Source organism: Stomoxys calcitrans, chromosome 4, assembly GCF_963082655.1.
Source record: "Stomoxys calcitrans chromosome 4, idStoCalc2.1, whole genome shotgun sequence".
Taxonomy (NCBI): domain Eukaryota; kingdom Metazoa; phylum Arthropoda; class Insecta; order Diptera; family Muscidae; genus Stomoxys; species Stomoxys calcitrans.
Window position 1 is genome coordinate 31794486 of NC_081555.1, and position 14487 is coordinate 31808972.

The window sequence follows — 14487 nt, forward strand, 5'->3', positions numbered from 1 at the left end:
TTCTTAAAAGTCTTTATTTCAGCCCGATATTCTCATGATGTCCGATTTAGAGGCGTTTTCGGGGGCCAGACACTTGGCTCTGAAAAAAATATCATCATTGTGCTCTTCTCTCAAATACGATTTATTTAAACCCCATATTGCCATTGGATTAAGGGGAGTTTAGGATGAGGCGTCCTCCAAACAATTGGTCCCCAAATTGATTATCAAATTTGTTTTCTAATCTCAAATACCTTTCATTTGAGCCAAATATTGGCATGGTCGGTAAATTTTTACCCTTTAGGGGGTGTTTTGGGAAGGGGGTGGTGTCCTAAATACCTGGTCAAATATTTGGATATCAGATTCGTATTATACTCCCAAATACCTTTATTTGAGGCCCATATTGCGATGGTCAGTAAATAATTGCTAATTGTTGGGTGTTTTGGGGAAGGGGTAGACCCCCAGAAAAGTGGGTATCAATTTTGTGTTTTTCTCCCCAATACATTTCATTTGACATGGTCGGTAAACATGCCTGAATTCGGGGTGTTTTGGGGGTTGGGGTGGTCCCAGAAACACTTAGTCCTGAAAATATATCAGCATCGTGCTCTACTCTCAAAAATCATTTATTTGAACCCAATATTGTCATTGGCCTCAAAATTGGATATCGAATTCGTTTTCTAATCTGAAATACCTTTTATTTAAACTCCTTATTGCCAAAGTCAGTAAATATGTCCAGTTTGGGGCATGGGCCCTAAAAACTACCAATATCGAGCTCCACTTTCTTTAAGACCAAAATTGTCATGGTGAGCCAATACGGTTCACCATGTTGTTATGGGGGTGGAACGACCACTAGACAGTTGGTTCCGAATGTTGATACCAGATTCGTTGTCTACTCCCAAATTCTTTTCATTTCAGCCCCATATTTCCATAGTCATCAAACATGTCCGGTTTGGGGGTGTTTTGGAGAATAAAGCGGCCACTCAGTGACTTGGCCCTGAAAATATATATCAGATTCGTATTCTGAAAATATATATCAGATTCGTATTGTACTTTGAAATACCTCTTATTTGAGCCCCATATTGCAATCTTCAGCAAATACGTCTTTTTTGGGTGGTGTTATGGGGGTGGCGTGGCCCTATACACACTTTTTCCCGAATATTGATATCAAATTTGTGCTTTACTCCTATAGGCCTTTCATTTGAGCTCCACATTGCTATGGTCGCAAATTTGTCCTCTTTGGGGGTGTTTTTGGGGAGGGGGTGGTCCCCCAGATACATAGCCTTTTATACCTTTTATGTGAGCCCCATTTTGCCATGGCCAGTAAATAAGTCCTATTTGGGGGGTGTTTTGGGGAGGGGGTGGTCCCCCAGTTACTTAGTCCCTTATTTGAGATTCGTATTCTACTCGCAAATACAAGCTGTGAAAATATTTGTCAACGCCGACTATATGAAAAATCCGCAATTACTTTTTGGGCAACCCAATATGTTCGATTTAGGGGTATTTTGGGGGTTGGGGTGGTCCCCCTAACACTTGATCCGACAATTGGAAATCAGATACGTTTTCTTATCCTAAATATCCTTCATTTGAGTCCCATATTGTCCTGATTGGTCTATAAATATATTTGGTGGGTATTGGGGGTGGAGCGGCCCCACCCTAGGTACCCCATCCGAAAATTGGATACCAAATTTTTGGTTCTAGGTTACTAAAATAGAGCCATTTCCGAGATCTGTCGTTTTTGAAAATTGGAGTAAGGGGAGGGCCCGCCCCCCCCCCCCAAAAAAAAAAAAAAAAAGGTAGTACCCTATTTTCACCACGGTATCATTATGCACCAGCTGCGAAAATTTCAAGAAAATCGGTTAAGCGGACAAACAAACACAAATTGATTTTTATATACAAGAAAAAGATTTTATAAAAAATTTTAATTTTTGTGGAAATTTGAATTTTGTGGAAATTTTGAATTTTATGGACAGTTTAAATTTTATGGAGACCACCGTAGCGCAGTGGTTAGCATGTGCGCCTGTGACGCTGAACGCCTGGGTTCGAATCCTGGCAGGACCATCAGAAAAATTTTCAGCCATGGTTATTTCCTCCTAATGCCGGCGACATGTAAAAACTTCTCCCCAGAGAGGTGTCGCTCTGCAGCACGCCGTTCGGACTCAGCTATAAAAAGAAGGTCCCTTATCATTGAGCTTAAACATGAATCGGGCTGCATTAATTAATATGTGAGAAGTTTGCTCCTGTTTCTTAGTGGAATGTTCATGAGCGAAATTTGCAATTTGCAAATTTTAAGACAACTTAGAATTTGATTGAAATTTTGAATTTTATGGAAAATTTGATATTTTATGGAAAATTTTAATTTTGTGGAAAATTTCAATTATGGAAAATTTGAATTTTATGAAACATTTGATCTTTATGGAATATTTGAACTTTATAGAAACATTGAATTTTTATGAAAAATTTTAATTTTGTAGAAAATTTGAATTTTATGGACAATTTAAATTTTATGAAAACTTTGAATTTTATGGAAATTTTGAATTGTATGAAAACTTCGAATTTTATGGAAATTTTTTATTTAATGGAAAATTATATTTTTACTTAAATTTTAATTTTATAGTAAATTTTAATTTTATTTAAAATTTAAATTTTTTGGAAAGTAATGAATTTCATGGAAAATTTGATTTTTTTTTTTGAATATTTGAATTTTATGGAAAATTTGAATTTTTTTTTTGAATATTTGAATTTTATGGAAAATTTTAATTTTTATTGAAAATTTTAATTTTTATTGAAAATTTTAATTTTATAAAAAAATAAAATTTTAATGTTTTTGGAACATTTGAATTTGATGGAAAACTTGAATTTTTATTAAAAATTTGAATTTTATAAAAAAAATTTGTTATATGAAAAATTTGATTTTATGAAAAATTTATTTTTTTAAAAGCTTGAATTTAAGGTAAATTTTATTTTTATGGATTTTTTGATAATTTTTCATTATTTTACTAAATTTTAAAACAAAATTCTTTAGGACTTAGAATTTTATGGAAAATTAAGTCGAATTTTTAATTGTTATGAAAAACTTGATCTAAACTTTGATTTTCATAGAAAATATTCCTTTAAAAGGTGTCAATTTGATTATCCTTCCAAATCTGGTAATGGAACTCAAAAAACTTTAACTCCATTGCATTCCACTCGTCTTTATATTCCTTGTATAACTTTTTTATTTCCCCCTATATTAGACTAATTTTAATTTTTCCTTTCTTCTCTTCTCTTTTAGGTCAGAACGTTCTATAGTGCGAGTATCAATATATCAAAGTAGTAAACCGCAACAAATTTGCCCTCCCGAGTATTTTACGAAATTCGAAGATAACTTAGATAATTCTTTAAGTAATTATAATTGTAATTTAGACGACATAATGACGACAGCATCACCAATTCCCGGTTATGACAGACAGCAAAGGTAAGTAGAGTTTATATGTTTTTATACCAATTACCCAAAGTCATCTTTTAATGAAAATTTTCTCTTGTCGTTCTGATGCTCGTTATAGTACTGACTCTGGCTGGGATAATCCCTTTCGCCCTGGTGGCGATTTATCTAGAGAGGCTGATGAAATTGTTAAAATGATAAGTGGTAAGTGTACCTGAAAATAGAGTTACATATATGGAAATCCAAGAATGGAGATTTTGTTGTGGGATGGGTTTTTGCGAAGTACAATAGCAAGCTTCGCAAGTATCCAAGATCTTATAAGGTGTAGAGTCTAAGTGAGTTTGACTGCAGTCCGCCAGTAAAACCTTACCTTAAGTGAGTCTAATTGCAGACTAGCACTAAAACCTTACCTAATCCTTAAATCTAGCCATGTCTTTCTATTCGCGATGAAAATCACGATAAAGCTCGAATAAATTAACTCATATACTTGGAGCCCACCGTGGCGCAGAGGTAAGCATGTCCTCCTATGACGACGAACACCTTGATTCAAACACCGGTGTGAACATAAAAAAAATTTCAGCGGTTGTTCCCTTACTAATACTGGCTAAATTTGTGAGTTATCCTGCCATGTTTAAATTTCTCCACTAAGTGGTGCCGCTATGCGGCACGCCGTTCAGACTCGGCATAACAAAAGAGTCCACTTACCATTGAGCTTAAACTTTAATCGGACCACACTTAGACAAAAATATGACTACTGCGGCTGGTCTAAGAGCACAAAAAAACATTTGTTCATTCTCTCTACCCTTTCGATCTTCTTATTGGAGAGTTTCGTCAGGGTATTTGTTTTCTTGTCTAACTTGTCTTGTCATAACTTAAATCGGATTGGTTCCTTTGTGTGAAGTCGGTTTCTTTCTTACCAATAAACCTTCGTAGATAAGAGGAAGACTTGTAATAACGTCGTCTTCAGCTTTCGATCGCTCAAAGAACCACCTTGCATATTTTAACCAGTCTCGACCTCACGAGGTATGACGCCGGATCCTCAGAGAATCCCTCGAAAAGTAGTAGGTGAGTCCTCCAGTCTGAGACAGAAGTATCCTGCCCGAATCGTGTCGTGAGTACAGAGGTTTGGTAAGAAACACCAACCATCATTTGTTGTTTTTATTGAAGCCACATTTTCATGTGGAGGTGGAGATCCTCGTCAAGCTCCAGTTCTCCAGCGATCGGACCTTGTTCCGATCGCTGCGTGAACAGAATGGCCATTGGTTATTTAAAGGCGCCAATAACTCGCTTTCCGTCGTGAACATTTGTGAGGCATCCTGCCATGTTAAAACTTCTCTACAAAGTGGTATAGCTATGCGGCACGCCGTTCGGACTCAGCATAAAAGAGAAGGCCCCTTATCTTTGAGCTTAACCTTAATCGGACTGCATTCATTGATATGGGTGAAGTATTCCCTGATCCTTAATGAAATTTTCATGGCCAAAAAAAACTCACCTAGTCATATCGAGCATCATAGGCACTCAGTATTTGTGCAAGAACCGGTGCCGCCCGGCCTCTCACTGAGACTCTTCGCTCGATATCAGTGGTTGTCCTTGACTGCTGTTGCAGCCCCTCCAGCCCCTCCTCCACTATCCGCAACCTGTGGACGTTTTTTCGTCCTCTCTACCCGTTTACCTTTCTTATTGGAGGTTTTCTCGACAAATGCTGAACCAGTTCACATATTCCTCGATTTAATTGAGTTTTTTTTTGGTTTTTGGCTGCTTTCTCGACAAATGCTGAACCAGTTGATATATTCCTCGATTTAATTGAGTTTTTTTTTTTGGTTTTTGGCTGCTTTCTTCAACTCCCCCACAGACCCTGGAATCCGGTCCTTGATGGTTTCGAAGGAGTGTCGATTTCTTTTCCACGTTAGGGAATTTCTAAGTTCACTGAGAATGTCAAATTTTCTATCATGTCCGCCAGAACACTTTTCAGGCTGAGTCCAATACATTAATTATCGTTTCCCATCTCTAGATCGATATTTTGCGTGGCTAAGTCCCTGTTTTACATCTAAAGGTCTTTCAGAACAGGCAGTGACTCGCCAATTGTAAGATTCAGAAAAGTCTGGTTTTCTCTATGAAGCGCTCAGACTGCGTATGGGCTAGGAATTGGACCTTCAGATTGAATAGTTGAAGCTGAAATGACCGGAGTAATGAGACCACGTCTGAGCATTAGGAGGAGATAACCACCGCTAAAAATTTTATGATGGTCCCGCCAGGATTCGAACCCATGCTTTCAGCGTCATAGGCGGACATGCTAACCTCTGCGCTATAGTGGCCTTTACCATATGTATCCCTTCTAATACGACAAGGACTTGGCAAAGTCGCCTATTACTCGTTGAGGTGTACAGGTATCAACGAGATTCCGCTCGATTATAAGCGAATATCCCTAACTACAAACCTTGGATCAATAGGGATATATCCGCGTAACACCTTCACCTAAGGGGCATACTTTTATGATAAAGTATCGCTACCACCACTAGCAGGGTAGTTTTGGAGATAGTCTCATATGTAGGGAAAAGTCCATCTGTTCCACTCCTGCTTTAGGATTACCTATGGTAATCTCTAGTTGACTTTCGTAGGTTTAACTTTAGAGGGAGATGCTCGATAAACGAGTAGCAATGTTGTTGTAGCCAGATTTCATGTGGAGATGGCGATCCTCGTCAAGCTGCTGTAGATGAGCAAGCTCGTTCCAATTCAAAGGACCGAACGCCGGGGGAACATGATGGCCAATGGTTATTTAAAGGCTGCAATAACTCGCCTTGTCATATCGAGCATCATAGGCACTCAGTATTTGTGCAAGAGCCGGTGCCGCCCAGGCTCTCACTGAGACTCTCCGCTCGAGACCGCTAATTGTCCACAACTGCCATTGCAGCTACCCCGTATGGAACATTCCGCCCATTCGCAACTTGTGGTCGCGCCCGGTAGCTCGCAGCTAAGCTTCTCGTGACAGCAATGGCTACCACACAGATCGCACCTCAATGTTTCAGCCTCTGTGGTGCTCACAGGTATTCCGTGCCAGTAGTAGCAATGCTATAACAGCCGTTGGGATAACAATCGTATGAAGATTTGGCTTTTATCGATGGAATAACATATCTGCACCAGAAAATGGTCAGCGAGAAACTATAGCCTAGAGTTGTTAAGTTCTGGATGTTCGTACAGTAGGCGTTTAAAATGTCGAAGAGCCTAACATAACTTCACTGTCTCAAATTTCAGCGAAATCGGACAATAAATGCGCCTTTTATGGCCCCAAAACCTTAAATCGAGAGATCGGTCTATATGGCAGCTATATTCAAATCTGGACCGATCTGGACCAAATTGAAGATGGATGTCGAAGGGCCTAACACAACTCATTGTCCCAAATTTCAGCGAAATCGGACAATAAATGCCCCTTCTATGGCCCCAAAACCTTAAATCAAGAGATCGGTCTATATGGCAGCTATATTCAAATCTGGACCGATCTGGACCAAATTGAAGATGGATGTCGAAGGGCATAACACAACTCATTGTCCCAAATTTCATCGACATCGGACAATATATGCGCCTTTTATGGGTCAAACACCTTAAATCGAGAGATCGGTCTATATGGCAGCTATATTCAAATCTGGACCGATCTGTGCCATATTGCAGAAGTATATCGAGGGGCTTAACTTAACTCACTGTCCCAAATTGCGGCGATATCGGACAAAAAATGCCCCTGTGATGGGCCCAAGACATTAAATCGAGAGATCGGTCTATGTGGCAGCTCTATCCAAATTTGGACCGATCAAGCCTTTTATGGGCACAAGACCTTAAATCGAGAGATCGGTCTATATGGCAGCTATATCTAAATGTAGACCGATCTGAGCCAAATTAAAGGATGATATCGAAGGGCCTAATACAACTTACTGATCCAAATTTCAGCAAAATCGAATAATAAATGTGGCTTTTATGGGCCTAAGATCCTAAATCAGCGGATCGGTCTATATGTCAGGTATATCCAAATCTGGACCGATCTGACTCAAATTGAAGAAGGATGTCGACTGGCCTAACACAACTCACTGTCCCAAATTTCAGAAGAATCGAATAATAAATGTGGCTTTTATGGGCCTAAGACCCTAAATCGGCGCATCGGTCTATATGGGGGCTATATCAAGATAAAGTCCAATATAGCCCATCTTCGAACCTAACCTGCTTATGGACAAAAAAATCTGTGCAAAGTTTCAGTCCAATATCTCTATTTTTAAAGACTGTAGAGTGATTTCAACAGACAGACGGACAGACGGACGGACATGGCTAGTTTTTGTGGACATGGCTAGGTCGTCTTAGATGTGCTGCAAACTCACCATCCTTCGGTGGTGGGTATAAAAATCGAACTTAAACAAAACTACTTTCAGTTGTGGACTCGTAGAACCTAGTTAAACGGGGTTTCAGTCTTGAGTCAAGCGCCTTAATTGGAACAAGTTTACATTACTCTCACAAGAGATTAGATAAAATCTCCCTATGATCCGTATGTTTATCAGCAGAAGGCCATCTCTACAAAAACTGGTTTTTGTAGCTTTATCATCTAAATAGTCCTTATAGAGGAGCCTATACTTTAAGGATCTATAAGGAGGGTGAAGATAATCAAACCATTGCATGTCTACCCTCCACCCATGTTATAGTAAGGTCAACATTGATTGCTGCCAATTTACCACATTTTCACGCACAAAGCTAATTTAAGAGGTCAATTTAAAATTAGCTAATATTCATAAATATATGGCAAAGTGATTTGTTTTGTTTTCTTTGTGCATAGTGTCACACTTTGCCTATCTACCTACCTCTCCCAATGCTCCATATTCTCTACATTTTATGTTAGTTTTATGCTAATGACAATGGGCGTGTTGTTGTCCTTACCTTAAGAAAGAAATTTACACCACTTTAAGGACTGCTTGGACATTCGTTTGCTTGGTTGGTTGGTTGGTTGGTTTGTGGGGTTGCAATACTAAAACTCGAAATGTCAAATATCTATGGAAAGATACACAAATATTTTAACCATGACACAAATGACCTGCAGGTTGCTATATGGCAAATTTAGCATTACAAGTCACGCACACATTTACCAAGTCATTTGTTTAAGGATTAAAAGGTTACTTCATCAGAAGGCAAATTTAATAATAAAGTGTTGCCATTTTGTTGTAGCAGGATAAAGTTTTACCGAGGCTAAGCAGCTAGTAAAGGTCTAAAAGCTTAATGTGAAGCTAAGGTCATACACGCTTTGGTATTTATAGATGTAGATGGGCTCTTTTGAACCTGTTTTATTATAGTAGTGAATATGCAAACCGTGAGGGATGTAAAGAACACCCGAAAATGTTGTCCCCTGCAGAACAGTTTATTTAAAGGGAGTTGGCAATGCCGTTTGCCAATATACAGAAAAAATGACATTAAACATTAAAAAGGACATCCGTATACGAAGTACTCCACTACCCACAGGTTGCGGGTAGTGGAGTGCTTCGTATACGGAGTAGCTGCAATTGCAGTCGTGGAAAAACTGCGATATCGAGTGGAGAGTCTCAGTGAGAGGCCGGACGGCGCTGGCCTATGATGCTCGATATGACAAGGCGGGTTATTGGCGTCTTCAAATAACCAATGCCCACCCTGTTCCCGCGGTGATCGGTCCTTTTGACTGGAATTATAAAATCCGCAATTATTGCCCAAAAAGTAATTGCGGATTTTTCATATAGTCGGCGTTGACAAATTTTTTCACAGCTTGTGACTCTGTAATTGCATTTCTTTCTTCTGTCAGTTATCAGCTGTTACTTTTAGCTTGCTTTAGAAAAAAAGTGTAAAAAAAGTTTATTTGATTAAAGTTCATTCTAAGTTTAATTAAAAATGCATTTACTTTCTTTTAAAAAATCCGCAATTACTTTTTGGGCAACCCAATAGCTTGCTCAACTACAGGAGCTTGACGAGAATCGCCACCTCCATATAAAAATGTGGCTATAACAACAACAACGATCCGCGCCTATAAGCGACCAATTCCTGGAGAGCTCTTCGGTTGTCTCGTTCTTCGCTACACCTTGATGGCCCAAATCCCAGCAAAGTCCGATAGCCTTCTCCATGGTTCGAAGAAGCTCCTCCTATATCCAATCTTGATCTCACGTGGCCTAATGATAAAGCCTTCAGCGCCATCTCACTCTCCATGCATATCGTGAAGAAACGATCGGGCTTCATCTACAGTACGTTCAGACGCTATACCGCCTGAAAGACTGATTGATCTGTGTGATGGCCTGATGCCAAGGAACTCACTGAAGACTCCTGCCCAGTGCCCCATTCAATTTCGATCCATTGGTGTACACGGAAGGTTCAGGAAGGGACCATATGTATATATGTGCAGGCAGCTATGGTCGTGAGCAAGCTGGTTCAGGTCCATAGGAAGGTTGGGTATACTCCCAGCCCAAAAGTCTCTTACCGGGAAAACTGCTCTTAATCCGTTAACAAGATAGGAGTCCATCGCATGGCAACCGGTTGCCCGTACCAGATTGACCCGATGGAGTCCTTCATCGGCAAGGGCTGCTGCCTCAGTGTACAACGACAATACCAACAACAACACCGCCACCACCACCAACAACAACAAGATAGGACCACGACACAGCATAGCTGTGAGCACCACACAGGTTGGGACTTTGAGGTCCGATCTGTGTGGAGCTCATAGCCCTCACGAGAGCTGCGAGCTACCGTCCACAGTTTGCGGATAGTGGAATGCTCCATACGGAGTGGCTAACAATCAGCGATATCAAGCGGCCGTCACCGGCTCTTGATAAATACTGAGAGCCCATCATGTTCGATATGCCAAGGCGCCTTTAAATAACCAATGGCCACCCTGTTCCCGCTTCGACCGTTCCTTTGGACCTGAACGAGCTTGCCACCTCCACATGCAAATGTAGCTACGACAACATTAGCACCACACAGGCTGGAACTTTGAAATACGATCTGTGCGATATTCATCGCTGTCACGAGAAGCTCAGCTGCGAACTATTGGGTGCGTCCACAGATTGCGGATAGTAGAATGATCCACACGGAGTAACTGCAACCGCAGTCCAGGATAATCATTGGTATCGAGCGAAGACTCTCAGTGAGCGGCCGGGCGGCAACGGCTCTTGCATAAATACTGAGTGCCATTGATGCTCGATATGACAAGGCGAATTATTGGCGCCTCTAAATAACCAGTGGCCAAACCTGTATCTGCGGCGATCGGTCCTTCGAACCGAAGCGAACTTGCTCACCTACAGGAGCTTGACGATGATAACCACCTCCAAATGCAGATGTGGGAAAGATAAGACTCCTGTAGTAAATAATCGTCGTGCCTGGTCCTCTTAATGGCCAGGACCCAGCAGAGTCTGCCAGCCTTCTCCATACTTGGAAGAAGCTGTTTCCATCTTTTATCTAGTCTCGACCTCAGCGGGCACGATGCTAAAGCCTTCCAACCTGACGGTTTATTCGGGACGCCACTCCCTCCCCGACATCGTCTATAGTGCCTTTAGACGCTGCGCCCGTCCAGAAGCAGAAGCAGTTGATGTGCTATGCAAATTGACCTATAACCACTCCATTAGGGAATTGGGGCAAACTGCTCAAATATAAATGAGTGCTGTCCGAATGAAGTTTTAAGCTCAATGATAAGGGTCCTGCTTTTTATAGCCGAGTCTGAACGGCTTGCCGCAGTGTTACACCTCTTTGGGAGTAGTTTTAACGTGCCAAAGTATCTCACAAATGTCACCAGCATTTGAAGGGGATAGATAACCACTGCTGAAAATTTTTTCCTGATGTTCTCGCTAGGATTCGAATTCAGGTTTTCAGTGTCATAGAGGGACATGCTACGCCTCTGCGCTATGGTGGCTTCCAGTCTTGTGCTATACAATCTACGAAATCCATGCTGATGCTCGGCAAATGGAAAATTCTCTATCGAGGCTGGAGAGGAGTAGTCCCTCAAGCGTTTTGGCTACTGGTGAGAGAAGGGAGATCGGTCTGTATGACTCCCCCCTTGCTAGGGTCCTTGCAGGCTTGAGTAGCGGAGGTATCTGCCCATTCTCCAGACATTGGGTACTGTAAGAGTGCTCAAAGACAGTTTGAGAACAGTTGTAAGGTACTCGACTCCAGGTAAATCTAGTTTCTTCAGTGTCAATGTTGAGATTACGTTGGGGCCCAACGTCTTGGTTCAGTCTTTCTGAGGTTTATGTTGTGTCAGTTGGCACTCGTCCATACAGACAGCTTCCACAAAGTCCTCTGAACGAAATTCGTAATAAATGATGACGACTTCATTCGCGTAGACAACAACATTCAACCTCCCCCACACTAATTTTTTCATATATAACCAAAAGATCCTGGAGCTCCTCTGTGTCATTTTATCTCGTCCATAATTCAATACCTCCATTAATTGATTTTTTTCTTGTCTTTGCAGGAGGTAAGCCCATAACACCCACAGAAGATAATGCGATAGCCAATGGAAAGTCACAGAGTAATGGTACTAGCAATGGTACGGTAGTAACTGAAGATATAACAAAATCCAATGTAAGTAACAATTGAGTTAGTTGGTTACTCTTTCTATAGGGCATCAAGCTTTAATACGATTGCGTTTTTGCAGGTATCGCAAAATCAGTCCGCACAAAATGGTACTCATAGGGTGCAGCCAACCGCAGCAGCAGCCGGTGGCGGAGGAGGAGCTGCCGCTAAACCAACAGAAAACAATGGTGTTACATCTCTAGCTCAAGTCTCAAAGCAAGTGGTACCTGGACCTACGTCGGCTAGTCATGTTGTTATAGACGAAAAGAAAAATAAGAAAAAGGGCTGTTGTGTTATCCAATGAACGAATGCAGCGGTTCCGAACATGTTTACAATGCTGTTGATAGTGGTTAGAAGGAGAATGGGGAAAATAGAGCGAGCAACTGATGATGAAGATAATGATAATGATGACGATGATGATGATATGCATGATGAATGTGCCGTCGCCGCCGCCGCCGCCAACGACGGTGTGCACCACTTAGCATGCCTATTTGTTTATGTATAGAAAAACAAAAAAACTATATATATATATATATATATATATTATATATTATTCCTAATATATTTTTTACTAAGCATATTTATTATTTATATATTATACATGTTTTGCGACAACGGCAACAGCAAAGGCAAACAACCGGCAATGGCAACTATGTAACCATGATGTAGTAGTAAAGAAACAACAACAACAACAACAACAAAAGAAAAGAAAGCAAAAACACAAAACACAAACAACAGCAACATCAACCACCACAACAAACAACCACTATCCCAAAATCAAAATCAATTAACGAAAAAAAAATTACTGACAAAGAGAAACAAAGTGATTGATAGAAAAGGAAACTATAATCACCAAGATCTAAGGATCTTTTCAGTTTGTCCTTCGTTTTGTAGGGTTTTTCTGGTCAGTCTTTCCTTTTTTTAAACTTCCTGTTTCCCTTTTATATATGCTCCCTACACTACTGTTGTTTTATTTTTTTGTTTCTTATTTTTATTAGAAATAGTCTATGAAAGGGAAGCTATCTTTGTGTACACATCCATTATACTGTGTTAGTACTTTTTTATTATTATTATTATTTTAAATATACTCGTATTTATTTTTATTTTTATATTAATTTTTTTTTATTTATTTTCTTTTTAATCTTGTTCTTCTTTCGTTATTTTTCGTCTTTTGTTTTGTTTGTCTCGTTTTTGTTTGTTAATGTGTCCCTCATGTCCCTGAGAAGAAAAATTATAACGCATTTAATAAACCAAGAGCAAAACAATTTCTGCACAGATGCCACCACCACCACCACACAAAAACACTTGCATACCACTCACATACATACATATGGGATATCCTGTGAATTGCAAAATTGCGCCACCATTTTGCAAAAAAAGTAACTGTTGCGATAGTATCCATCGGAAAAATATCAATCGATATTTAGTCAAAAAATTAAATATCGATAGTGTCATCGATATTTTGCCAGCTCTACTTGGCAGTGAATGTCTTTTATCTGACTTGCACTGGTTAAGACTTGAAGAAAACACAGCAATACATATAGTTGTTGTCATGTCAATTTGTTTGTTTGTCTATTTAAAGGTGGTCCCAAACACCAATTTCTCGAAAATAAAAGTAAACATGCCATTGACTTTATGTATATTCCGTTTCCAATTTTAAATAGGAAAAAAATAAGAATAGCTCATATTTGCTGTGTTCCATTTTAGTCATTCATATCCAGTGCAACTCACATGTTCTGGATAAAATATCAGTGCCAAGTTTTGCTGGCAAGTTATCGATAACATGCAATAACAGATAATAAGAAACGATTAATCGTGAATTGTATTATATAGTTCTAAAAAAAACACAACAATTATTCACTCCGATTGATCGTTTTGAACACAGATTCTCCATATACTAGATAGCCCATTGTTCTCAATGAAATATGGCCACCGCGAACAAAGATTAGAAATCTGAGGTTTTCTTTTGTTTCATTCTTAAGAGTCACCCAGGATTCACCCCAAATAAGGTTAAGCCAAGCGATCAGCCGATGTAAATTTTTTTTGTAATTTTTGGCAGTACTTGGCATGGAGATTGTCAACTTGTCTTTTTATACCCACCACCATAGGATGGGGGTATACTAATCTAGTCATTCTGATTGAAACAGCTCGAAATATTGATTTGGGGCCCCATAAAGGATCGTCTCAACATTCTGATTCGATCTAGCCATGTCTGTCCGTCCGTTCATCTGTTGAAATCACGATAGCGGTCGAACGCGTAAACAAGCCGCTTGAAATTTTGCACAGATACTTAATATTGATGTTGGTCTTTGCGGCTTGTAAATGGACCATATCGGTTCAGATTTAGATATAGCTCCCATATAAACCGATCTCCCGATTTGACTTCTTGGGCACCTGAAAGCCGCCATTTTTGTCCGATTTGACTGAAATTTTGCAAATTGTGTTCTATTATGACTTTCAAGAAATGTGTCAAGTGGCGTCAAAATTGGGTTATAACCTGATGTAGCTCCCATATAAACCGATCTTAAAATTTGATT

The 14487-nt window shown here is 39.8% G+C and overlaps 1 protein-coding gene across 1 annotated transcript in view; it reads left to right on the top strand.

Annotated features, from left to right (window-relative positions):
* Positions 1-13242, top strand: part of LOC106084543 (WD repeat-containing protein DDB_G0292056) — a 98089-nt gene extending 84847 nt beyond the window's left edge. The window contains exons 3-6 of the mRNA XM_013248294.2: positions 3248-3430; positions 3519-3601; positions 11850-11959; positions 12033-13242. Of these exons, the coding sequence (XP_013103748.1) occupies positions 3248-3430; positions 3519-3601; positions 11850-11959; positions 12033-12254 (598 nt within the window). The 3' untranslated portion in view covers positions 12255-13242. The remainder of the gene's footprint in view (positions 1-3247; positions 3431-3518; positions 3602-11849; positions 11960-12032) is intronic.
* The last annotated feature ends 1245 nt before the right edge of the window (positions 13243-14487 follow it).